This window comes from Acartia tonsa, chromosome 10, assembly GCF_053477335.1.
Source record: "Acartia tonsa isolate MP-2025a chromosome 10, ASM5347733v1, whole genome shotgun sequence".
NCBI classification, from domain to species: Eukaryota; Metazoa; Arthropoda; class Copepoda; order Calanoida; family Acartiidae; genus Acartia; species Acartia tonsa.
Window position 1 is genome coordinate 31,681,442 of NC_137269.1, and position 26,981 is coordinate 31,708,422.

Below are 26,981 nucleotides of genomic sequence, written 5' to 3' on the forward strand. Positions count from 1 at the left end.
TACATTTTTGGACCGGATTCGGATTCTTACAAGAATCCGTCCAAAAAAATGGCGGATTCCCGAGGATTCCGGATTCTAGCAATATTTTAAAAGGCTTTTTAAAAAAAAATTAAAAATTAAGTGCTACACATATCCTTAAAATTAATGTTCTTGGTTGTACTCAATAATTCACTTCCGAGAATTGAACTAGATTTTAAAAGATTTTATATTTAATGATGATAATCTTTGCGTTCAAAAAGGGGGAGTTGAAAGAAAAAACTCAAGACGCTAATTTTAGCCTATGTATTAAGAATTCGAATCCGCTTTTTAAAAAACGGATTCCGGATTCGGATTACAAAATTGACCAAAAATTGGGCGGATTCCAGATCCCGGATACGGATTGCCAACCCTAGTTTTAAGGTAGTTAATTAAGGTATTATTTCAATTGGCCATCAGAAAGAAGTCGAGCAACAAAGAATTGGTTGTTTAAAGGGCGTTAGACCGTACAATCATGCACATCATTAGGCAATATTTGGTTAAGAAGATGTATACCAAAATAAGATCTCGTGGTGTATCTACCCCCTCCCATCCAAATTAAAGGTTTATTAAATTCAAAGGTGACGTCTCAAGAAAAGACAAAGCAACAGTAAAGGTAGAATTGCATTCTAATTCATTCTAATTACCTGTCAATCTCTTTCTGTTGGATTCTCAGTCTCTCCTCCAGAGTTCCAATCTCATTGTCCAGAGATACCTCGGATCCAGTATCTGTACCTGGAGAAAGATAAAATTATAGAGAAGCCGTATTTCTATTAAAATAAGGATCGTCAAAGCTTTTTTATTTTTGAAAGGAGGGTTTGATCTTTTTGTAAGGCTGTAAAAAATTCTCTCACCCAAAATATTGTTACCTATATAAATAAAAACTTAAAACCCTCAAGGACGTCCAAGGGGGGGGGGGGGGAGGGGGGTAAAGTGGGGATTCCCCCCCCCCCTCCATTTAAAATATACCCCAACCTTAAAGGCACCCCTAACCATTTAGGAGGGGGTATTTACCCACAACAAACAATTATGAGGGGGGTAAATAACCCCCCCAAAATAAATAACTAAAAAATTTTTTTGGCGCGCTTCGCGCCCATTTTTACTACTAGATATTTAATCTATAATACAAAGTAGAACGATGTCTGTCTGTCTGTCTCTGTTTGTAGCGAAGGATCTCGCTAACCGCTGAACCGATCGGGTTCTCCTTAACAGGGTAGATTCTCATGGTTCCCGGGAAGGTTTATAACTATTTTGGGGGAGGGTACCACCACCCTCCCAAGAGAAATGACAAAAAAATCGAAATTTTTGTTAAATACGGGAGACTTCAACGTAAAATAAAGAGGTATCGTACTAAAGAATTATCGTAGCAAACAAAGACATTTAAAGTGCCACTAGAGGCCTCTAGGGGCGTAGCCGCTAGTAGTATTTGAATTACCCCACCAAAAAATTTACCCCTGCCAACAGGTTTCAGAGGGGGTAATTAATTACCCCCCTCCCCAAGCAAATTTTACCCCCGGAGTAAAAGTTTTGGGTAGAGTACAAAAAAAAATTTATCTCCCCCCCCCTGAAAAAATTTACCCCCCCCCCCCAAATATATAAAGCTTGGACGCCCATGAAAACCCTTTAAGTATAAATTCAATCTTTTTTTCCATTGCGACTCATTTCAAATGCCACAATCTAACATTCCCCCTCCCTCCCAAAATTAATAAATAAAATATTTATTTCAACTTAGCCTAAAACCATTTCGAAATGATAATATTGCCTCACCAGAGAGTTGTCTGAGTAGGAAGAGAACCTTTTCTTCATGATCTCTTTCCATGCGGATTATCTGATCCTCGTGATCAACCTTCAACCTAAACAACAGGTTTTTATGTATCTGGTGATTATTCAGGGATCTTAAGGGATAAGACAATGGAAGATAAATATATTTACACTTCCCTAATGAAACTAAACAAAATCTTCTCTTATGTAAATTAAAATAAATGGTTGAGAAGTATGGACTGGACACTAATAACCAATTTTTTAGCCAACAAAGTTTGGGTACCAGAGTGATTTACAGTCCAATGTCTGATCCCTCCCTGATATTATATAAATCTAGGGATTCGAATTAGGTGGATTGGAATCTGAGACTATGTTTTTCCCCCCGATTTATTTTTGGTAGCGGCGGAAAACTGCGCACCTTCGCTGTGTTTTTATAAAGAGCATTTTTACTGACTCAGTATAAAGATTATGTTCCTATATTTAAGACTAGCGGCTACGCCCCTAGATGCCTCTAGGGGCACTTAAGAAGGAGAGAGTCGAATTTAATACCCAATTTCTTATTTTAGATTAAAAAAAATTTTTTTTTTTAATTTTGGGGTTGGCGAAAAAAATTTTTTTTTTTTTTTTTTTTGGGGGGGGGGTGCCCCCCCACTCACTATTAATTTTAGTTCAAAAATAGTTAGTTTTTTTTTTTTGGGGGGGGGGAGAATTTTTCATTTTTTTTGGGGGGGGGAGGGGTGTCCCACCCCACAAGAAAATAGTTATAAACCTTCCCAGGATCTATGAGAAGCTACCCTGTTAAGGAGAACCTGATTGGTTCAGCGGTTAGCGAGATCCTTCGGTAAAGACACACAGACACACAGACACACAGACATCCTGTTACTTTGGTATAAGGATTCGACCTTTAATTTTTTTATTGGCGGAAAACGGCGGTGATCGGTAGACCCGCCGCCGATTTTATGAAGTATCAAGCTAGTTGGGTTAATGACAGATTCATTAAAAAAGTTGAAAACAATTATCTCTAAAAGTAAAGGAGAACAGAAAATGAAATTGCTGGTACTTCCAATTGATACATTTCACACTGCACAATCACAAACTTGAATAGGATTCTATTTCAAAGATAAAAAACTTAATATTCTTACTGTTCAAGTTTATCCTGCAGATCCATCTTGATGGTGGTGATCTCCTCCAAGCTTGACTTCAAGTCCTTTATCTCCGACGCCTTGAGGAAGGACGACGTTGTGAGCTCGGTGGCCGTGTCGAAGAGATACTGCGCGGCTATCCTGGCCTCCACCATGCTGTTCAGCTGGGTCCAGCGGTCACACGCCTTGTCCTTCTCCTTCTCCTCATTAAAGCTAAAATATATAAGGGATTATTTTTTGGAGAATTTATTAATTTATCGGGGTTATGTTACTGTGTTACAAAATTATCTATTTAGGTATAGATCCTATAAAACATACATATACGTGGATTTTATGACAGGGGAAAAATTGTCGTCAATTTAGGTTGCCATTATGTTCTCACTTATTGGTCAGTTCGTTCTTTCAGTATGAGTGGAGGAGATGGGTTAAATGAGGTTAAAGGGAGGTATCGTTATTTTAGCCCGCTGAGAGTTTCATTTTATTACAGAACATAAAAATCTGGTGTAAGATCCAAGTAATAATATATTTGTAAAATAACGTGTAGGAACATACAAAAATATTATCTTTAAAATACTGCATTTATCGTAATGTTTTTCTATTATTGCTTGATCTTTTTTCTGAATATCAAAAGTCTGAATGACAATAAGTAGGGCTTTGGAGCTTCGCTTTTATGGATGTTGTCAACCTTGTTGTTATGAAGAAAATAACTAAACCTAAGAATTTGCTGTTGAAGTTCATTAATCTGAGCATTTCTCATATCTACATCTTGCTGTAGCTCTGCAACTCTTGCATCAATATCCTATAAAAATTATTAATTCTATTATTAGTTCAATCATTATCAGGCGCATCTCTCTGTTTGACTTTGAAGTCCAGAGAATATGACTACCCTGTAACCTGTTCCTCCATGAAGTCCTGTCCCCATGTCAATCATAGTCTAATTAGGTCCATTTTAGTGATATGTCCCCAGGTTCAATATTGGTTGATTCACTTCTACAAGAGAATACTGAAAATGATCACTTTAAGTAACTAAAATACATCTATAATGAAGAGCAGATCCAAATATATGTCTTACCAATTCTTTAATTGTTAAACAAATGAATTATTTCAATTCTAGAATTAGTAGATTAGTTTCAAATGCAAATTGCGTCTTATGAGTAGATTCTATATTCTTATATTTTTTGGAGGGATCAACTCTACTAATTCACAATATTTTTATCAGCCCCTAATTCATTTTCACTTTGTAACAAATGAAATTTTAAAAATTGATTGGTAGTTACCTTTCTTTCCTGGTCAGTTAGTGTTTTCCTTCTGCTCTGCTTCAGCTTCTGCAGTTCTTGGTTCAATTCTTTTCTATCCCTGAAATAAAAATAAGTTTATTGGTTAAGATCTCGTTAACCACCAAACCTATCTAATTTAAGAAACCTTTGGATAGCTGCTTGGTTGGTTTTAAGTTATTTTGGATCATGGAAAGAAAACAAAGTAGCGGGTTTTGTAGTAGTTTCACAGTTGCCTTTGATAGGTTATTTTTTTTTTGGTTAGGTAAATGTTAATGATTGCCCCGCAGGGGCTAGAAATAGGAGAAAAGCTACTGTAAAAATACGACGAAATCCCCCAACTTCGTTTTCTTTTCATGATCCGTTATTCTTTCTTTTTATTTTTTTTCTGTCTGTACATAGCTTTAAAAAGGGGCCCTAAATAATAGGGATGACGCCACTAGTCCCATTTGTATATTTTAGTCTGCTTAAATTACGTTAACCATTGGACCGATTGGGTTCTTAATTTTAGGGAATCTTCACAAGTTCACTTCTTGTTTTATTTAGAAAAATCCGTAGAATTTAATGAACGAATTCTCACTTGATAAGATTTTCTTTGGCAGCATGAGCCTCCTTCTCTGAAACCACCACATCCAGCTCAGATGAAATCCAGTTTCGAACTCGGTCACCTGCAAAGAAAAAAAGAATTTCCTTTTCCATATTGCTTCGAAATCAATTTATATTCGGTGGATTAGAACCGGTTTTCAGCCATACTGAAAAATTATGTCTAGCATCGTTTTATATATTTAGTTTTCTACAAAAATAAAAATGTACAATCATAAGATTAAAAGCAGTTTTTTAAGCCACTCGTGCCTTCGGCATCTCAGAGTATAGCTTTTTATAATACGATGCGAGAAATAATTTTTCTTTTATTCTGCATCATGCTTGGTATTCCATATTCTTTATGTGCCATTAGGTAATAAGAAAACAATTTAAGATTTGAACCATACTCCCAAATTTAAAAAGAACATTTTGTTGTACATGCCATAGAATCTCTTAAAGGGAGGGTATCACAATTTTAAAGGGGAAGGCCGAAGTGACACTTTTTGATACCAAAACTAAAAGTCAAAGAAACTCACCTAAATAAAGAGTTAAAGCTCTGAGATTTGACATGGCAGTTGCTTAAAAGAGGTATATTATGGAACTGTGAAGAAACGGCCGAGTGACCGCCGCTCCCGCCGAAAACCGCTGTTTCCCGCCGAATTTTTTCCCCGCCTTTTCTCTCCAAATGCAAATGTAAGGAACGACAGGAAAGTGGAATGGCTGCTAATGCTGTAGAAGAGAAGTGTGGTTTTACTAGAAGTATGATGTCGCTCAATATATTTGCACTTTACACTTGCAATTTTAATATTGAAATGTTTAAAATATTTCAAGTGTCAAGTAAAAATATAAGGGAAATTTTTATGAAAAAAAGTTGATGATGATTGAAAATTGTTTAATTTGGCGAGAAAAGGCAAAGCTAAATGTCGGCGGGAAACGGTAGTTTTCGGCGGGAGCGGCGGTTCCACCGCCGTTTCTTCACAGTTCCTTATTGTACCTTTATAAGGCAACTGCCATGTAAAATCTCAGAGCTGTAACTCTTTATTTAGTTGAGTTCCTTTGACTTTTAGTTTTTGTTTCAAAAAGTGTCACTTCCGCCCCCTCCCTTTTTACCATTTTTACCTTTTCGTAAACTAAATCAAGCGTTATACTCCCCCAAACCAAAAAAATGGCGTTTCCCCACCCCCTTCTATAATATATTGGATATGATAACTGGAGTATTCCTAACCTGATCCTGCCAGATTCTTGTCATTTTCTCCCTTTATTTTCCGTGCATTATTTTTCTTCTCCATGGCATCCTACAAAGTTAAAAAAAAAACAAGATTAGTGTCCATGAAAACTGATGCCTTCTTTAAAACAAATTGTTTGTCCTTCCCAAAGAACATACCCCATAGAACGTCTGAAAATCCATGTTAAATACAAACATAATTTCTTTTTAGATACCACTGTTAAGGAGGTCACTAGGGCCATACTAATGTATCAATGCATTTTTTTATTTTGTGGAAGAAGCAAAAACTGTATAACTTTTTTCTTAAAAGATATAACAAAAACGATCGCAAATGTCAAATCTTTTTACACCCCTTAAGTTCAAAGTAGCAAGGTTTTTGTCTGTCAGTTAGTTTTCGCACTGAACGTTTCCGGGATGGTTTAAACCTATTATTATCTCTAAATTAAACACTTTGGTTGGTTTAAGGATATTCCCATTAACATAAGGCTTAGTCAGTCCAGTGGACGTTGGGCAGATCCTATAACCAAAAGTCAAAAGTGGTAGGGATTTTTGTCTGTCCTTTAAGATATTGCTAATCACTGAACGAACTATAAAGGAAAGCTCAGTCAGTCAAGTGGTTGGCGAGATCTTAACAGACAGACAGAAATAACTAATGACATGATAACTAACTACCTTTAATCTTTTATTGGCAGCCATAGTTTCCTCCATTTTCCTCTTAAGAACATTTTTCTGACGTTCATGCAACCTAAAATTTTAATTTTGTTTTTACAGTTTTATTACTACATTATCTTATTTGTTTTCTCACAACTTTAAGTCCTTCTATTAAATTTTGTTTGTTTGAATCAAAACTATAAATGTTTATACTTTTTAGTCAATAATGTGAATATAGAAAAAAAAGTATTTTTGTTACACGTGATCAGTAAAAGATGTAGGTATATATAGTTCATTGTCTTATCCCTAAATTTCACTAACAAAAATTCCAGGAACAAGATAATGATCGAAAAATTGATGTACTTCCCAAATGATGATACACAAATTACCTCTTTTGTAGATTATAATATTGGTTGTACCACTCAACTTAATGAACCAACTGATAAAAATTCAATGAAAGTCTCTAAAGCTTCTGTGCTAACCAATAAGAAAACGTTATTACAAAACTTTGATGACTAGTGTAATAATCAGCCAAGTTCCCTCCCTCCTCCCTGGGCCTGCAATAATTCACCTTTCCATTTTAGCCATCTGGAACTGAGCCTTCCTGTCCTTCTGTTTCAGCTGGTTTAGTTCTTTTTCTTTTGTCTGTTTCCATACTCGTACCCTCTCACTCTCCTCCTTCATTTGCTTGATCAATTTCACCTAAAAAGATTAGTTTTTAGTTTTTACAAATAAAACACATTTACTGAATATATTATTGCTGGCTGCTTCCTTCTGTGCCAGAGGTCAATGACCGCGAGCTCGGTCACGTTGCTTGGCTAATATGACGATCTTACCCATCCTCGTCCTATACCCAGTCCCCTCCCCTCCTACTGGATAAACGGCCCGCCCAATCAATGCGAGGGAAAATTGCAACCTAAATTGACAATTTTTCTCCTGTTATAAATTATAATATCCACGTACATTCTACTATATTCATTTGTTACCTTAATCTGTTTCATGTTTCTGATTTCTTCGCTTAACTTCTTTGCTTTCTCCTGTGATTGTTGGTTCATTCTACAACATAATAATTATGATTAAAACTAGCGGATACGCCCCTAAATGCCTCTATGGACATTTGAGAGTATGGGTGGGGAGTCGACTCCCCTCCCTCCATTTACAAACTTAGTTTGAAAATAATTTTTTTCTAGGGCGATTGTTTTTGGTGGGTGGTGGTTAAGGACAGTCATATCGGTTCATAAGTTAACGAGATTATTCGAAACACACGCACACAGATAGATATACTTTTACTTTATTATAAGGACTAGCGGCTAAGCCCCTTGAGGGCTCTAGAGGCATTTGAAGTAGGAATGGGAGTCGACAACTGCTCGTTTTGATAGGATTTTTTTTTGGTCAAGGGGGGGGGGGGAGGAGGGGGATAAGGGTAATTTTTCTTGTTGCGAAATCTCTCAGGAGCTAGAAATAAGTTATTAGTGCTCAACAAGTTACTTTTTACGATAAAAACAGAAAAATCTTACTTGACCAATCTGATGTTTTCTTGTTGCTGTTTCTTAAGATTCAGAATCTGTCCCTCAAGTTCTTGAATGCGCTTGCGTCTCTGTACATTACAATTTTTATAAACACTTTTCATTTCAGTGCATAATCACTGACTTTGCTTTGAATAGCATTTTATACCATTCGTTAGCTTAAAACTTTGCGTAGATAGATTTTTCAAAAATTGTGAATGACGGTCCAAACTAGAACCTAGTACTTCTTAGAATTTTGATCTACAAAAGGGTTGATTTGTTTATCATCATTTAGGACCGGAATAAACATAACTTAATCTTAAATAATAACCAGTTATATTCAATTCTACAAAAAAAAATAAAAAATACGGATCATGGAAATAAACGAAGTAGTGGGTTTCATCGTATTTTCACTGCGGCCCAATTTCATAACCCTATCAAAAGCTGCTGTGAAAATACGACAAAACCAGATACTTCGTTTTCTTTCCCTAATCCAAAAATACTCATATAAACTCATATATACTTAGGACCACTAATTCTAAAAATATTTTTAGATACAATTCGGTGGATCATTATAAAAATTCCTGTTCGGAGAGTTTGTTAGAGCCGCCAGTGAGTGCAGCTGCACCGTTGCCTGCGTTTCTTTGCTGCAGCTGCAACTGATCTTTCTCTATCTGAAATTTTCATCAGAATACTCGGTAAATTGTATATTATAATACAAACTTGTATGTTACTAACAGGATGTATGTCTTGTGTATGTGTGTAGCATAGGATCTCGCTGACGCTAACCCATAAACCAAAATACAATAATAGTTATTTCTCGCATCGTATTATAAACGGCTTTCCGCGGAAATAGAATGCCCGTGCCTTCGGCACCTCGGCGCTAAAAAACTGGTTTTAATCTTATAATTGTATATTTTTATATTCGTAGAAAGCTGGATATAATACGTTGCTAGACATAGTTTTTTTCGTATGGATGAGAACCGGTTCCGATCCACCGGATTCGAATAATACGAGAAAGCTTATTAAAGGCTCAAGGAAAGTCTATAGCAATTTGAAGGAAGAGTACCTCGTCCTGCACCCTAACCCATAGAAAAAATACTCATCCAAGCCTTTTTAAAATTTCCCCAAATGATTTTTCTTATGCGCTATTCTTAACTAAATTTGTACCAACAGCTGCACTGCTAAGTCAGATGCGCAAAACGAATAGTAATAATAATCTGGTTAAGGGATAATTATAATATTTATTAAAATTGAAAAGGGAATGTTACATACCCCTTACCATTGTTACCAAACAAAGGGGGGAGGCGGATGTGCCACTTTTTGAAACCAAAAGTAAAACGTGCATGATCTCAGCCCATAACAAATTTACAGCTCTAAAATTCGTTACAGCAGTTGCTTTTGTGGAACTGTGAAGAAACGGCGGCGGAACCGTCGCTCTCGCCGAAAACCGCCGTTTCCCGCCGAAATTTTTTTTTTGCCTTTTCTCGTCATAATAGACAATTTTTAATCATCTGAGATAAACTTTTTTTCCATAAAAATTTCGCTTATATTTTTACTTGACACTTCAAAGATTTTACAATTGCATTTTTTTTTCACGTGAAAATATAAGGGACATTTTTATGAGAAAAAAAGTTTCTCAGATGATTGAGAACTGTCTAATTAGGCGGAAAAAGGCAAAAAAAATCGGCGGGAAATGGCGGTTTTCGGCGGGAGCGGCAATTCCGCCGCTGTTTCTTCACACTTCCATATTGTTCTCCACAAAAGCAACTGCTGTGTCGAATTTTAGAGCTGTAACTCTTTTATGGGTTGAGATCATGCACGACACGTTTTACTTTTGGTTTCAAAAAGTGACACATCCGCCTCCCCCCTTTATTTTGACGCTTCGCGCTATGATGCATAGACCTTAGTTTTCATAAATCAGGTGAAATATGGACGTTTCATACACAGAAATGTGGGGTTTACCCACCAAAAGAATATTATGTGGTAATACAAACCTGTAGTTTGCTGATTTCATCCTCCATGGTTTTCAACTGATTCTCGTATTGATTCTTGAGTTCAGCTAGTTTCTCGTCGTTAGCACCCATCTTCGCGGCAAGCTCCTGTTTTGACAACAAATTCTAAAATAAATAAAAGAATATTATTAGCTACTATGCAAGTCTGGGACAAAAAATATAAAGATTTTCTAGTTTTCACTATTTTTTTCATTTGAGAGACGAACAAATAAACATTCTTCTTCCTAGTCAGATATCCAATCATTTTCTAATGCTTTTAGCCCCCCAAAAATATAAAAATCGGCGAGGATTTGTCAAACTTTCAAAAATTTCAAAATGTGTGACTTAATGATAGAAAAGACACACAGAGAAACTTAAAAAAGACCAATGTTCTCTAGGTCCCTGGGATATCACATGAAATTACGAGGAAGCATTCAAATTTGATTTTTTAATAGTGGAAAATGGAAAATATAACAAATATATACCTAATTCTTTTTTAAGAAAAAACATGCCAAATATTTGATCGATAAAATAGACCCTAGGTAATTTATAAATTTAAGTTTTTACCTTATTTAATTCAGCAAGCTGAGTGGCCAATTGATTTTGTCTGAGGGCCTGTGTTGCTCCACCCAGGTTATCCGTATTTTCATCACCACCTTCCTCTCCATCATTGCCACCCTCGGCACCCTCCTCGTCGTCTCCTTGCTCCGCCACACTGGTGTTCCTGAATCAAAATTAGTAGAATCAAGGGGTTGTTACTGCAGAGGGTTTTACGCCACCACAACCATCCGAGGAGGCCACCAACACGAGCAACATCTGCTACACCAAGCTCCAGAAGGAGCAGATGAATCACTTCTATACCCAAGGATTGCATCACCTTTTTAATTTGTTCGAGGAAGGTGGTGATGACAATACTGACAAACTGACAACCCAGGTTGTCAGTATTGTCATCACCACCTAGTACCCAAAGTTTTATAATGACGGCTCTTTGTTTATATGGTAATTGACTTCTAAGTGTTCAAAATTCTCAAGCAATAGGTACCTAACAATTTTAATCTACAGATGTTTATCATCAGTGGAGTGGGGATGTACTTGCATCGATTTATCGACCATTGTCTTACCTCTAATAAAATGGATGGTTCTTATCGGATATAATAAGGAATATGTCTTTTGTATCTTTTAAGACTTCATATGCCCTAATAGCCAGCAATTTCCCTCTAAGCTGTGATATAAGCCCCCCCCCTCCAACTTATTTTGAAATTGGTTAAAAATAAGGAGTAGGCTATTTTTTAACGAGAGGTAGAATGTATATAATATTACTTATTAGTCAAGTTAGGATAGGTTATATTGGGTACCGGGTAGTCCCGAAAGATTTTTGCATCGCGAGTTAAATCCAGATTTTCACAGATTTCGGAGTTTTAATTCCAAAATCTTACAGATTTATCTGAAACTGATTTGATTTCTGTCTCTGAATATGATTATACCTGGATGGATTAAACCTGGACATATCATGTTCCAGCATGGTCTTTTCTGCTTGTTTCTGCTGGTCCATTACACTTTCAACTTTGGATCTAAAGCATGATTAATTCACTGAAAAACTTTTGACTTTTTGAAACGAAAAAAACAAACGTCTTACTATTTGACATCCAATTACTGAATAAAATTGCTAATATTTTGAGGGTTGTTATATTGTTTAAAGGGGAGGATACAACCCTCCAGTTGACGGAAGGACAGACAGAACACTAATAGAAAAGAGTATTTTTGTACAAGACATTTAATACATATGATACGGTAATTTTTAAAAAATTGGAGGTTAAAAGGTTCTTCTATAGGTGCAATTTCTCTTAAATTACCTCAATTTTTCCACGATATCTTTCTTATCCATTGGAAGATCTCCAAGGGCTTTCAAAGCTTCCTCTGTTTGCGCCGACAGTTCGGTCAGCTTTACCTAAACACGCCCACAAATTAAGTCCACAGGTACAATTCCAATAACAAACATACAAAAATATTTTATGTCATCCGAATCCGTGATCCGTTTTCTAATAGCAGATTCGGATTCTTAAAAGGTAGGCTAAAATTAGCTTCATGAGTTTTTTCTTTCAACTCCCCCTTTTTGAAGGCAAAGATTATCATTATTATATACAAAATACTAAAATCTAGTTCGATTCTCGGAAATTAATTATGGAGAACACCAAGAACATTAATTTGTATGACATATGTAGCACGTAATTTTTTAAAATGTCTTTTAAAATATTGCTAGAATCTGGAATCCGAATCCGGAATCCGCCAAAAATAAGAATCCTGAATCAGCCATTTTTGGACGGATTCTTGTAAGAATACGAATCCGGTCTAAAAATTTCACGGATTGCCAACCCTAGTCAAATGTTATCTACTCAATAGATGCAATGAAATGAAAAATCTAAATCTTAGTTTTGATGATAATGAATGAAAAAATTAAAACCATTGGCGATGAAATATAGTATTAAACTTACAATATTTACCTATAAGAGTTTGATATCTTAACAAATGGAGCTTCTAAATACTAATACATGGTTCTAAAATATTCATTTTTTTACTTTCTATAATGTTTCAAACAGTGTTGCGGATCCGCATTGATTGTATGCGGATCCGGATCCTCCAAATTTGGTCAGTGCGGATCCGGCTCCGGATCCGACCGGATCCGGATCCTTGACAATAACAATAAAATTACCAATTTTTTCAAAAAAATATTTATTCTTTAATCTTGAAGTCAAAATACTTTTAATTTTCAAGTCTGAACCTAAACCTTAAAGATTGGCTCTCATCATTTCCATAAATTCATACCCCAGGATCCAGATCCGGATCCGCATTTTTTTGCGGATCTGGATCCTTGGACTCTAAAAAATGTGGATCCTTGCGGATCCGGTTCCGGATCCACAACACTGGTTTCAAAGAATACTCCCTAAACTTTTGGTATCACGGGATATCTAAGTAAATCCCCCTCCCTCCCCATTTTATAAGAGGAAGCCAAAGTTTGATAAGATCTAAGAAGCGTGGTTACTAGTGATGGCAATCCGTCGAATTTTTGGGCCGGATTCGGATTCCGGATTCTTAAAGAATCCGTCAAAAAAAAAGTGGCGGGTTCTTGCGGATTCCGGATTCTTATTTTTTTGCGGATTCCGGATTCTATCAATATTTTAAAAAGATTTTTTTTTAAATTAAAAAAATTAAGTGCTACATATGTCCTAAAAATCTATGTTCTTGATGTTCTCTATAATTCACTTCCGAGAATCGAACCAGATTTTAAAATATATTATATATAATGATGAAAATCTTTACCTTCAAAGAGGAGGAGTTGAAAGAAAAAATGAAGACGCTAATTTAAGCCTACCAAATAAGAATCCGGAATCCGCTATTAAAGAACAGATTCCGGATCCGGATTCCACAATTGGCCAAAAATTGGGTGGATTCCTGATCCGGATTCCGGATATGGATTGCCATCCCTAGTGCTTACCCTGAGTGTATCTTGTGCTTGTTCACTGAGCAGAAGTTTCTCACTCATGTGTGCACTGTCCTCCATGGCTGACTGCAGGGCAGAGGTCAGCTCCAGGTTCTCAGCAGACAATCTATCCATCTGTTCCCGCATCATCTAAAATATATTTCATAAAAAAAATACATTTTTTAGCTTGTTTTCTCTCTATCCTTATAATAAAGTAACAGAACGTTCGTTTGTCAGTCTGTGTCTCTACCGAAGGATCTCGTTAACCGCTGAACCGGTATGGTTCTCCTTTAAAGGGTAGCTTTATAAATCTTTTGGGCGAATCTTCTATATATTTCACTTTTTTTGTCTGCATTTCCTTAACGCTATAGGAGAAATGTATATGATTTATACAGGGGTGTATATTCTGCACAAGATTTATTTTTTTTTCCCGGCGACAATTTTTTAAATTTTTTCCCCCCCCCCCCTTGTTTTTTCTCACCAAGTAGGGGGGAAAATGGAAAAATATTTATATAACTCTATATTTTATTTATTTTTTCCCTCCTGCCACACATTTTTTTAGTTTTTTTTTCACCTAGGAGGGGGGGAAATGGAAAAAATGTTTTCAGTTTTCTAAATTTTTACATTTTTTTCCCCTCCAACCACTTATTTTTTATTCCCCCCCCCCCCCCTGAGCCGGGGATCCCATGTAGAATATACACCCCTGGATTTATATGATCGTAGCAGCAGTAAATAATGATGCTAATGTACCTGAACTTCTGTGGAACTGGCGGCTGGATTAGAAACTCCTTGACACTGCAGCAGCTGTAATTGTAGCTGCTGACATTGAGCTCTTAGCCGACCAATTTCACCAGCCTCCTAAAATAACAGATCAAAATTTAAAAATAATAAACTACTTACGATGACACAACTTTAAGAGTTGATATAATCATTCATGTAGATTAGATTGTTTTTTGAAGATCCCATTTGGAATATACACCCCTGCAGTAGATTACATAGTTACCTTATTTTCGATGGGTTTATTCTTAATCTTCCTAGCCCTGTCAGCATATCTGAGAGTGCTGATGGTTTCATCAATGTTACTGTCAGCTGGCGAACAACAAGCTATCATCAGGGTGTGTGAGTTACCTCCCAGTGAATCCTTAATAGGAAAAATATAATTACAGAATAGTTTTTTTTCCGGTATGGCTTTGAAACCGATTGATGTACGGTAGATTAGAACGGGTTCTAAGCGGCCATACTGAAAATCATGTATAGCATCGTATTACAGGCAATTTTCTACGAATAATAAATTATAAAAAAAAATTCATTTTAATATAATACGCTGAAATATGGACACAATTTTGGGTGTCTTAATTTTATATGAAAAAAAAACTACAGTAGGTATGACCCTCGAAAAAGTATTTTTTAGCATCTGCAGCCCATATTTCTCAATCAAATATTAAAAGATGCATATGTACTTGTTCTCTATAAATTTTCACATCAGAGGATATCAAATTATTTTTTTTTACATCAATTAACAGCCGAGATTTTTAAAGCCAAAGTTTGGAAAAAGTGCTTGAGAAACTGGATATTGCTAAATATTTCTTAGTTTTTCAACCAATTAAAAAACAAATAAGAAAGAAGAGCAAGTTTACAAATAAAAATTTACTTTTTAAAATTTTATTTAATGCATTTTTCTTGTAACCATTTACCCACAAACCTTATATTATCCTCTACTTCTTAATATGACCTGAAATGAACTCCTCCCCAATTTATGCTTACAACCGGAAGGATAAGCGCTACTTTCGCCCATTAAATTCACGCCCTTTTTTGCATTTACACTATTCTAACAATGCCTTTTAGAACAAGTGAAAAAAGTGCTTTCAGCATGAAATAAATTTCTTGGATACATCTTTATATAAGTTTTATAAAAAGTATTGAAATTGTGAAGAAAATACGTCATTTCACTTTTAAAAAAACATTTTTCTTAAAGTTACTTTTTCTTCAGCCACTTTTTCAAAACTTATGTGGAAATCTATAGAGAACAAGGACATATACATTTTTTAATAATTTATTGAGAAATATGGGCTGCAGATGCTAAAAAAATACTTTTTCGAGGGTCAATCTGGATATAGAATTAAATTAATATATACCTAGCATTCCAGATATGGAAAACTTTTACCTACTTATCAATTCAGAATTTAACTGACAAGACATCAACTTTTTACCTTATACATATAGCATAATAATACAGCGTGTTTTTTAATGAAATTAAAGTATTGCTTAATTTAACTAACTTATTAATGTCAGATAATAAGATATTGATTAGATGTCAATTTTTGTCAATGGTAAGTGAGTAAAATTAGGCAATACTTTTGCTCAAAAATAACCTGGAGCAGCCTTGTAAGTTTACTATCTCTGTAGGGAATATGAAGACTGCCCTGTCCTCCCTTACTATCATCTCCTAATAAACAAATATACCTAATAGGTTTGTTTAAAGATAGGGTTATCGATGGATGGGTCTGTTGTTACTGTGCTTGAGAGTTTTTTTTTCAAAATTGACGTAAAAAATTGAATTATCTTTATGTGGGGTTTATTTCATAAGGGTTTAATGATTAAGGACACTTGTCATTGAGGTTAGTTTGACATTGAGGGGTAGGCTTTGTTTTGAAAAAAATCGTAAATCATTAACATGCATAACATAACCATATTAAGATAAGTTTTAAAAGTTTAATTACCTAGAGCAGAAATGACATTTCCTAAAGCAAGAAGGCCCATGTTAATGTTGATGCCCTCCTTTAACCGGACACCCTGTAAATAAACATGTTAATGTTGATACCCTCCTTTAATCGGACACCCTGTAAATAAACATGTTAATGTTGATACCCTCCTTTAATCGGACACCCTGTAAATAAACATGTTAATGTTGATACCCTCCTTTAACCAGACACCCTGTAAATAAACATGTTTGTGTTGATATCCTCCTTTAACCGGACACCCTGTAAATAAAAATGTTTATGTTGATACCCTCCTTTAACCGGACACCCTGTAAATAAACATGTTTATGTTGATATCCTCCTTTAACCGGACACCCTGTAAATATACATGTTAATGTTGATACCCTCCTTTAACCGGACACCCTGTAAATAAACATGTTTATGTTAATACCCTCCTTTAACCGGACACCCTGTAAATAAAAATGTTTATGTTGATACCCTCCTTTAACCGGACACCCTGTAAATAAAGATGTAAATGTTGATACCCTTCTATACACCTTGTAAAAAAAACATCAGAATACTAAATTCACAAGGTACTGATAAATAGGAATGACTTTAAGTGCAGGAACTAAAGAATGTCTGTTGGTCTAAGCAAACTATTAAAAGAAGTTTAACACAGATCTATAAGAGTTTTGCTATGATTCTTATAGAAATATTTGTTCTTGTTCTTAAAATATTTGTTATAGGTAGCTTCTACTGGTCCGTCTGTACGTAACATCATATAAAAGTGGGCCCGGGATACAAAATCATAAATAAAACTAGTCCAATTCTCTTAATCTTTGTATAGGTGACAGTTAGGAATAATGTTTCAAGCATCTCTATGATCATAGCTCCCAATATATAAACACTGTCACTCTTCAATTGTTAATTTTCATCCTTGTATTTACTTACCTTAGCTTTAGTTTTATTTTGTCTCTCTGAGCCGGCCAAATCTACCATATGAAACTTGGACATGGTAGGAAAACCTTGCCCGCTTGTAGGTCTTGCCTCCACAGACAACGTAAAAATTGCATGTGATCTAAAACAAATTTTCAAATGCAACCATCTCGTAATCAATGTATAAATGGCACTTAGAATTCGAATTTCGATCTGAAATTTTGCATGAGTAATCTTTGGTAGGTCTATTTTCCCTAAATCGAACAAAAAGTTGGATAAGTAACGGCTAACGGCTCAGCCGTTTAGCCTATTTCTTTGGCTTTTTTCGAGGCAAATCCATCACGAAACCTATCTCCTCATAATAATCTTTACCACTCCAAAACGTTTTTAAACGGTTCTGACCGGTAGTTGCTGGTACTAGAAATCTAAAAAATGTTTTTTTTGTATCATTTTACATGATTTAAAGCAAAAATATGTTTCAAATAGTTGAACGTAATTTATGACAGATTTGCCCTAAAAATAGCCAAAAACGGCTAAGCCGATTTAGGGAAAATAGACCTACCAAGGATTGCTCATGCAAAATTTCAGATCGAAATTCGAATTCTAAGTGCCATTTATACATTGCTTACGAGATGGTTGCATTACCCCCCCCCCCCCTCTTTTTGCACGATAAAAGTTAGACTTAAAATATTGGCTAGGTAAATAGTTTAAGAATACCTAATACCTTCAGTTCTGTATATTTGAAAAGTATTACACTCCTTAACGTCCTAGATGTTTTTAACAGCAAGACTATGTTCCCTCTAGTTGACGGACCTAACATTAGTGGTAACGACAGCAGCTACTCCCATACGAGTTAAAATGTTACTTACCTGGAGCTTGTAAGATTCATTGCAGTGGCAGCTGTGACACGCCCACCGCTGGCTTTTTCAATTACATTCATAGTTTCCTTAAATAAATACAATGTTTGATTATTCTTAGGTTGACAAATTCTAAAAATATATTAAAGGCTATAATTAAAATTTAAGCTGTCATAGAAGCCATACTACGGCAAAAAGGCTATTGTTTCAAAAGGAACACCACCTATCAACACACCCACCCACCTACAAGAGCATCGAAAATCTAGCAGCCAAGAAAAATATTTTAAGTATATACTGATTAAAGTACGGGTTATACGTCGGGGGCTGGGATAATAACCCCCAACTTCTGCTGACAAAGCCACTGTAAGCTAGTGGCATGGCCACAAATTATAAATGAAAATTATACCTGGAGGCTACCTACTGGCTGCTCGGTCAAACCTGGGATTTTGATACCCTAAAAAAAAACAATATTAAGAGTCTTAAAGGATAAAAAGAACTAACGATAAATTGATAGAAACCCCTATTTTTTTTCCAACAAAGGGACCCTTGCTATAGATGAAAAATATTGGAGGAAAAGATTAAATACTGCTCACTGTGGGCTAGAATTAAATCAAGACAAAAGTAAGTGCCGAGCCCTGGGACCTATGTATGGTGAAAATAGACATAAAACCATGATGATTCCAGGTAAAACCAAAATATTTCAGCGGGGGCTTTTTGAGAAAATTAGATTTGAAAATTTCAAGTTCAATTTTCACCACCTAGGAGTTGCCGCATAATCATGACAAGAAAAGCAAATATTATTTATTTTAAATTTTGAACAACTTTGCTTTTATAAAGTTCTTCATAAAACCACTCCTGAAGGGAGTTAATAAATGGCCATTTTTATCACTTGCTTTGCAAAGGTCACGAAAATTTAGCCTAAAATAAATCATATATATAGAGGTTTTAAGAAGGACTTCATAAAAGAAAGTTGTTCATTATTTAAAATAGATAATATTTGCTTTTCTTGTCATTATTTTGCGGCAACTCCTAGGGGGTGAAAATTGAACTTGAAATTTTTAAATCTAATTTTCTCAAAAAGCCCCCGCTGAAATATTTTGGTTTTACCTGGAATCATCATGGTTTTATGTCTATTTTCACCATACATAGGTCCCAGGGCTCGGCACTTACTTTTGTCTTGATTTAATTCCAGCCCACAGTGTGCTAGTATATACCAACAGGCTCAACACTTCAAGAAGAAAGAACACAACGTTTTTAAGACATAAAAAGTAATCTATAAATTCTGCCGTTAGAGAGATTAATATTGAAGTCACACTAATTCACAGAAATATAATTTTAACTTACCTTTACATCTTCTCTGATATCAACAATGGTATCTTCTTTTTTAGGTTTGGGAGATAACAAATCAAATAACTGTTCATTGTATAACTCAATAAATGAAGCCTAAAAAATATCTAATTTTTAATTTAATCTTAAGGAAATACACGATTGTGTTACCTACTCTTTTTATTGGATTTTCTGTAAATATGTCATAAAAAGGTAGTGAGGAAAAGCTATTTTAATAAATCAAACTTTAAAGACTCGGCATAAGCTTGAGTTACAGTATTTACTTGGCATGGTAGTTCTTAGTTTAAATATAACGGGAGATGGCGGATTTCGGAAGTTCCACTTCCGTTTCTGACAGTTCCACTTTGTATTACATGCAGGGGTGTATATTCTGCACAAGATTTTTTTTTCCCCTGCTACAAAATTTTTTATTTTTTTTCCCCCCTAGATTTTTCTTAAAAAGTAGGGGGGAAAATAGAAAAATATTTAAAGAACTCTATAATTTATTTATTTTATCCCTCCTATCACACATTTTTTTAGTTTTTTTAACCAAGGAGGGGGGCGAAATGGAAAAAATGTTTTCAGTTTTCTTAATTTTTAAATTTTTTTTCCCTCCAACAACTTATTTTTTATTTCCCCCCCCCCCCCTGAGCCGGGGATCCCATGCAGAATATACACCCCTGATTACATGTCAAGAAAAATTTCGTGTGTTATAACTCTTTTTTATGTCAGTTACTTTAATGTAGGTTTACCTCCCCCTAATAAAAAAAACTAACCTTAACTAAGAACTCCGTACTTTTGTGTGTATCAATGTGGTTAAAAATATCCCTGTTAAATAAAAATCAATGAGTATTTTATTTTTTTCTTTAAGGATTATTAAGTGCCTATATTATGAAATAAGTTAGAAAAATTCCTATATAAACAAGCAAGATCAATTTAAATTAACAAAACTATTATTCTTCACACTTGTGATGGGAATCCGGATCCGGAATCCGAATCCGGAATCCGCCCAATTTTCGGCCAATTTTGGAATCCGAATCCGGATCCGGAATCCGTTTTTTATAGCGGATTCCGGATTCTAAATTGGTAGGCTAAATTTAATTTAAATAGGTTAGAAAATACCAAGCACATTTTTAGGACATACGTAGCACTTAAATTTTTAAATTTACTAATGTGATGTAAATGTTTTAGTTATGCTGGAAGTCAACACTTTAAACAAATCAAGGCTTCAACCAAGTAACATAGTGATAAATTAACGAAAAAAGCTATCCCTCTGTGACGGACGGCCTTTTAAAATACTGCTAGAATCCGGAATCCGAATCCGGAATCCGCCAAAAATAAGAATCCGGAATCCGCAAGAATCCGTCACTTTTTTTGACGGATTCCTTCAGAATCCGGAATCCGAATCCGGCCTAAAAATTCGACGGATTCCCATCCCTACTTCACACAGCGTTTGATGTTAATAAATGGATAAAATCATAACATAAGGTAATGGCACAATGCATTATTTTCATAATCAAACTAGGATTTTAATACCTCTTTATTTTAATTGAACTTCCATATAATTATACATATGTAAGGTAAAAGCTTTTCTCAATTTTTAGCTGCCTAGTTCTAAATATTTATATACGTAATGCTAAAGGAACCCCCTCTCGCCTTCAAATAATCATTGAAATTTCCTGACAACTCTGGGTATAACTCCTTCATTTTCTTGATCAATGGCAGAAGTGTAGGAGGTTCCCATGGTAAAGGTTTTACCGGATCCTGTTTGACCGTACGCCAACACGGTAACATTGAAACCTAGAAACCGGTTTAAAGCATAAAACTTTTCATTACAAAGTGTTTCATAAGCATAGAAAAACAATTCACCCACTCATTCACAAATTGAACGATTCAAACTTAAAATCAAGTATTTATGTACATAGGTGCATATATTTCATAGTTGGTATTGATACGTAAAATCTATGTAACTGGAATAACCAATAAGAAAAACCGTCTAACAAGTCTGTCTTCACTCTTTTTACATTACCTCTAAATTATACCACCTGACAAAACCCTATGCAAGCTACTGAGCAAAAACAAAAAGAAATATTGTGGAACTTTAAAGTCCTTGTTAGTCCAACTTAAAATATCATATTTTTTTAGAATTTGAGATTATATCAGCCTTTAACATAAACCTATGCTAGTATGCATCCTTTAATAGCTACCAGCAAAATATAAATTTTTACCTTTGTAAATCTTCTCCAGGATCGGCCTAACTGCCTGTTGTAGATATGCATTATAAAATCAATAAGTTTAAGATAACATAACTTGTAATATGAAATTGGATATAGAGAAAAAAATCATAGTAGGCCTGAAGTCACTAATTCATTAATACCTATACATCCTAAAAAGCTAAAAAAAAATTACAATGTCTCATAAAAAAACATACATTGGTAATTTATCAAATTTTTGTTCAATCTTTTACTTGGTGACTCAATAAGTCAGGTTAGGTTGCATTCGGTATTGGGCAGCAAAAGTTTTAATGCCCCTGCAGGGGTTAGAAACAGGTGAAAATAACCTCCACATATTTTCAATTATGTTATAAATTATTGATAGGTGCAGATTCAGTGCCCGCTAGTCAAATTGGAAAAAAGCATCAATATATCAATCCTTTATTAATATTGTATATCTTTCCTGTGAGTAAATTTGAACTTGTTCCGACTCTCCATCAAACGCATAGTCGTAGGTAAAGCATTTGTTGGAATTGGCAATCAATACTTGGGGTTCATTGGGTATGAGTTCCAGGGCTGTCTGACACCCCTCCCGGGATTCTTTGGTGCTTATGGGACGGATACGAAGTGCAACCTGCAAATATTGAAATGAATGATACATTTTATTTGAGGAAAGCTTTAGGAAGTTTATGTTAGGATAACTCCAAGAAGTCAAATAGGAACATAGAAGGAGGCTGTTGAATCACTATTTTCAATAGGTATATTTATCCAAGAGTTTTTTTACAACTAATATTTTGACTGCAGATTTAACATTCATATGCAGATTGTTCCAATCTTTTGAGGCTCATCTTAAAACTATCAGCTTTTTAAAACTATAAATCCTTAAATTAAAATATATATTGTCGCTTTTACTAAGATTACTAAACTGTCTATAATCAGTGTAAAACATGAGTACGTAAGCTCTAGGTCATAAAAGCAAAATACACAAAAATGTTATTAATGAATATTAAGTTAAAACAGATTGGTTTTATCAAATAATTTACAGTTCTCGTAAAAGCTTAAAATATTCTCTATAATCATGAAAAAAAAATATATTTGAAACGTGTCGACATAAATTACCCACGGCTGGACCCTCAGATGTCAAAACTTTATTTTAGTGTTTGGCCAAAATGACTTAGCAATTGTATCTGTAAGTACGTCTAATAACACCCTTTGCTATTTTTAAAATCCTAGAAAATTTTTTTTGCAAGAAAATTGCATAAATTCGCAACCTTTTTTAGAACCACTACATAACTCGAGTTTTAAAACTTTTTATATAAAATCCTTTTTACAAAAAATATCAATAATTACTTAAAATTAAACCTGAAAGAAAAAAATCTCATTACACGTGTTAATTTGCTTGTTTTAGGCCTTTTTTTGAGGAAAGTATAACTTCCACATTTTTGACAATAATATATTTTTTTTAACATTTCAAAGTAAAATATAATAAAACTTAAACGATTTTTCTTGAATTATCAGTTGAAAATTTCATCAAACATGCAATTTAAGTGATGAAAATTTAATAAAATCATTTTTTGAATGTTTAGAATTACCAATTTTCTACATTTAAAACAAAATGTTAACAAAATTTAAAAACATTCTAATATATAACTTTAAAAATCAATAACATTTTATAAAATGATGTTTTAAAAAAAAAATCATTAAAAGGTATTAAAATGCATTTTAAGTTGCTTAAAATTAAAACGAGAATATCTTTTTACACTTTATTCTTTGTAATAGAGATTAATCGTCATTTGCTGAAAATGAAACATTTGATAAACTAATTGAATCTTTTTGTGACCATGTTTAAACTTTTTAATTTTTACACTAAGGTGTTTTTTAATGAAAATCTTTGTTGAATTCTCTTTTGCGACAAAAAAAGAAAGGGAATTTTTTACTATTTCTAGGTTATCTTATGTAATTTAAACTATATAATATGAAATAATTTTTAATTGTCTTTCTTTTGAGCCACAAAACACTGTAAAATGTAACATATATGCAAAAATAACAACTTTTTTAATGAATATTATAATATCCTTATATGACATTGCGTCAGAGCTTATTCTTTAGATCATATGTTCATGAAAAGTAGTCATAAACTTGGAGGGTTGCGCTATTTATTAGGATATTAAATAAACTTGAATGGTAAAAATATTAGCATAGCCTTTGTCAATTCAAATGCTTTAGGTATATTATTTGGAAAGTTAGTTAAAAAAGAGAGAATTTGCTGTGTATACTGTTGAAAGACTTTCAAAAATGTAAATTACAAAGCAATCCTAAAAGATCGGGTCGTAGGCGAGTCTTAGTCGGGGGTTTTCTGATAGCAAATATTGCGTTATTGGTATACAATGTAAAAAAAAAACATTTTAAAGAAATTCTTTAAATAAAACCCAACGTGTATTGGCAGTACAAACATCTTAATGCTAGCAGACATATGTTTATCAACATTTGCAGAAAACTATTTCCACAAGAAAAATTATTCAGGTTTCTACTTCCCAATTTTAAATATTTCTTTCTGATAAAATGTTTTACATATATCGTATAATCATTTACCAAAAAAAATATTTTGATAATTTAGATTTCAGAGAAGATTAATCCTTTCAAAAAACTAAGACGACATTTTGCATCTTCTGTCATGACATTTTAGAAAAAATATAAAAAAACAAAATTTAGTACCTATGAAAACTATTTTCATCGATTTTTCTGAAGGTATTATCGTATTCTGTGGCTTTGTTATTATCATTTACTTATATCGAAAGTGCCAAACATTGTACCCTAACTTATTCATTTAATAAAAAACTAACCGTGTACCACAAAAAGTTATTACGTCACATTTTTATCCCAATATCTTATCTTTTCAATAATAATTTTTAGCTTCGCTTTCAAATTGTTACCATACTTTCTTTAAGAGAAGGGTGAATTATATTGTTTGTTTTTTCGCAAGCCAATATTAGAATTAAAACCCACCTTAACCGGGATGATTTTATCATCATTCGACGCCATACTTAAGATTTACATGCAAGATTCTGAAATAAATTTAGAATTAGTTTAATTTTATAACTACCTAGCTAGATAATAATTTAGAGATTATTTAAAGCTAGGTATAACTATGTTTAGACAGGTATTATAAATAAATAACTGTATTAAATAACTTACTATAATTTATTAATTAATTAGGGAGAGAGGCAGGGATAAGACAATGGTCGATCATTTCATGTAAAATAAATCTACACAAAATGTCCCTTACAAAGATGAAACTATGGGACACTCGACTAAAATATGTAAACTATATTAACAAAATTCGATAAAAGTCCCCAAAGTTGATAGACAAAGAATATAAAGAATCTTTATTATGAAACTTTGGGGACTAGTGTAATAAACAGTCCATTGTTTTATCCCTTTCTTCCCTGAGGGAGGTGACAGTTGTCATGAAAATAAAATCATTTAATAATTACTAGTAAATACAGCTCTACCAAACACGATCTCTCAATCTTTGCCTTAAAAGCTGTGGAAACTCTTGGATCAGGATTACTTTGTTCAAACTTATAAACCAATTTAAACTACAGAAATCATCATAAATATTTTTTCCCCCTTATACTTCTGACTAATGGAAAGTAATTGTTACTTTAATTGTTAAAGCAAAAAAAAAGAAATATATAGGTAATTATTATTTAGTAATAGAAAAACGTATATTTATCACAAATGTATTGAAAAATATATAAAACCTTACATAAAACTGGTTTTATTTTGATTTAACAGGTAGTTGGACCAATAACTTAACTAATTTCGAAATCGCGGCGATTTTAAAACTGTTTAATAAATGCCGCGAAACGCGCGTCATTTAAATAAAAAATAATTAATGTCGTCGTACTAATAATAAAATTGAAATAATGATAAGGTTTTCAATGCGTCGCTTTACATAGAATAGAAAATGTTCGTACGTCGATCCGAGAATAAAATTAAGAATTGTGTTCTTAAAAAATAGCCCAGATTTAGTATAGAAACTGTACCAAAAGACATTGCTAACCACTGGTCCTAAGTTTCTTATTGGTCCCGATTAGTTTATTTTAGGCGAACTTAATCTGTACTCTCTCAAGACTTGTTTAAAAATTGCTAAGCTTATAACATTATACCTTATAGTTCTAAAGCTCCATATTAAAAGATCAAGTAAATATTGTTTTTGAAAAAAAGATATTATATTGTTTAAAATGTACACACGGACTTTCTGGTATTGAGTTGCTACGCTTTATAAATTATTCTTATCTGTTGTAGGAATCACCATTCCAAGTTTTAAAACCGAGGACTATGCTAACATGATTTAATTAACGCTTAGTGTTATCTATTAATAATAGAAATGATCAAAATTATCAATCCAAATGTTGTTGTCAAAAAGTTGAAAAATCACCATGCATTGTGATGTACGAACTTTCTGTTAACGATAACAGAGTTGCTACGCTTTCCAAATAATACAAAACTGTCATAGGAATCCCAATGCAAAGTTTAAAATCGAATGGACAATTCTTTCTAATTTTAAAATTAATGAAAAGAGCTATCCGTTGTGGACGGGTGGAACGGACGGGTGGAACGGACGGATGGAGCCTAAATATAGATAAGCTTTGCCCAGAAAAAAATGCATTTAATGGTTAAAAATTTGTATTTTTAAAGTAAAAACAGATATCAACAAGGATGACAGCATCCATAAGTAGCGAAGCTCAGAAATTATGAATGTATATTATGAATATATTTACCATATACCAGTGTCATCCTATATATTTGATGAAATAGGGAAATGACGAAAACTTCAAAATCACGCAACCTTTAAATCACAAAAAATTAAAAATCTAGGAATCGATCTAGCACCACAATATATAAACAAATCTTAATGAAACTTGATGGAAATATGTAGACTATTAGCATATTCAATCCCTGATAATTTCAGCCGTAAATTTTGAATAGGAATTGAGAAAACAATAGAAAACCTAAAAATCTAGGAATCGATCTAGCACCCCTATTAATAAAAAAATCGTAATAAAACTTAAGGAAAATATTTAAAATGTAAATTTAAGCAATCCCTGAAAATTTCAGCCCATTATCTTAAAAAGGAGTTGAGAAAATCAGAAAAACATGAAAATGTAGGAATCGATCTAGCACCCCAAATGACAGACGGTTGGACAAAACAATGTATAGATTAGATGGGCATATGTTATAAGAATCTTCACTAAAAATTTCAGCTGTCTATCTTTTATAGGAGCCGAGAAAATCACGTTTCCCCCACTTTGTCTCA

The 26,981-nt window shown here is 33.8% G+C and overlaps 1 protein-coding gene across 4 annotated transcripts in view; it reads right to left on the bottom strand.

Moving 5' to 3' along the window:
- Nucleotides 1–24,726, bottom strand: part of Klp3A (kinesin-like protein 3A) — a 37,748-nt gene extending 13,022 nt beyond the window's left edge. For all 4 annotated transcript variants that reach the window (XM_080174349.1, XM_080174348.1, XM_080174347.1 and 1 more), the window contains exons 1-30: nt 24,665–24,726; nt 22,121–22,292; nt 21,674–21,706; nt 21,124–21,245; nt 20,222–20,272; nt 19,464–19,562; nt 18,526–18,573; nt 18,132–18,208; nt 17,278–17,404; nt 16,348–16,420; nt 16,000–16,073; nt 14,631–14,768; nt 14,378–14,485; nt 13,643–13,777; nt 12,003–12,097; nt 11,634–11,720; nt 10,717–10,873; nt 10,153–10,275; nt 8,740–8,829; nt 8,168–8,247; nt 7,637–7,706; nt 7,222–7,352; nt 6,672–6,744; nt 6,000–6,069; nt 4,773–4,860; nt 4,196–4,274; nt 3,632–3,717; nt 2,919–3,131; nt 1,783–1,868; nt 663–750 (exon numbers count right to left, since the gene is read on the bottom strand). In XM_080174349.1, the coding sequence (XP_080030475.1) occupies nt 663–750; nt 1,783–1,868; nt 2,919–3,131; nt 3,632–3,717; nt 4,196–4,274; nt 4,773–4,860; nt 6,000–6,069; nt 6,672–6,744; nt 7,222–7,352; nt 7,637–7,706; nt 8,168–8,247; nt 8,740–8,829; nt 10,153–10,275; nt 10,717–10,873; nt 11,634–11,720; nt 12,003–12,097; nt 13,643–13,777; nt 14,378–14,485; nt 14,631–14,768; nt 16,000–16,073; nt 16,348–16,420; nt 17,278–17,404; nt 18,132–18,208; nt 18,526–18,573; nt 19,464–19,562; nt 20,222–20,272; nt 21,124–21,245; nt 21,674–21,706; nt 22,121–22,292; nt 24,665–24,700 (2,909 nt within the window). In that variant the 5' untranslated portion in view covers nt 24,701–24,726. The remainder of the gene's footprint in view (nt 1–662; nt 751–1,782; nt 1,869–2,918; nt 3,132–3,631; nt 3,718–4,195; nt 4,275–4,772; nt 4,861–5,999; nt 6,070–6,671; nt 6,745–7,221; nt 7,353–7,636; nt 7,707–8,167; nt 8,248–8,739; nt 8,830–10,152; nt 10,276–10,716; nt 10,874–11,633; nt 11,721–12,002; nt 12,098–13,642; nt 13,778–14,377; nt 14,486–14,630; nt 14,769–15,999; nt 16,074–16,347; nt 16,421–17,277; nt 17,405–18,131; nt 18,209–18,525; nt 18,574–19,463; nt 19,563–20,221; nt 20,273–21,123; nt 21,246–21,673; nt 21,707–22,120; nt 22,293–24,664) is intronic.
- Nucleotides 24,727–26,981: the final 2,255 nt, after the last annotated feature.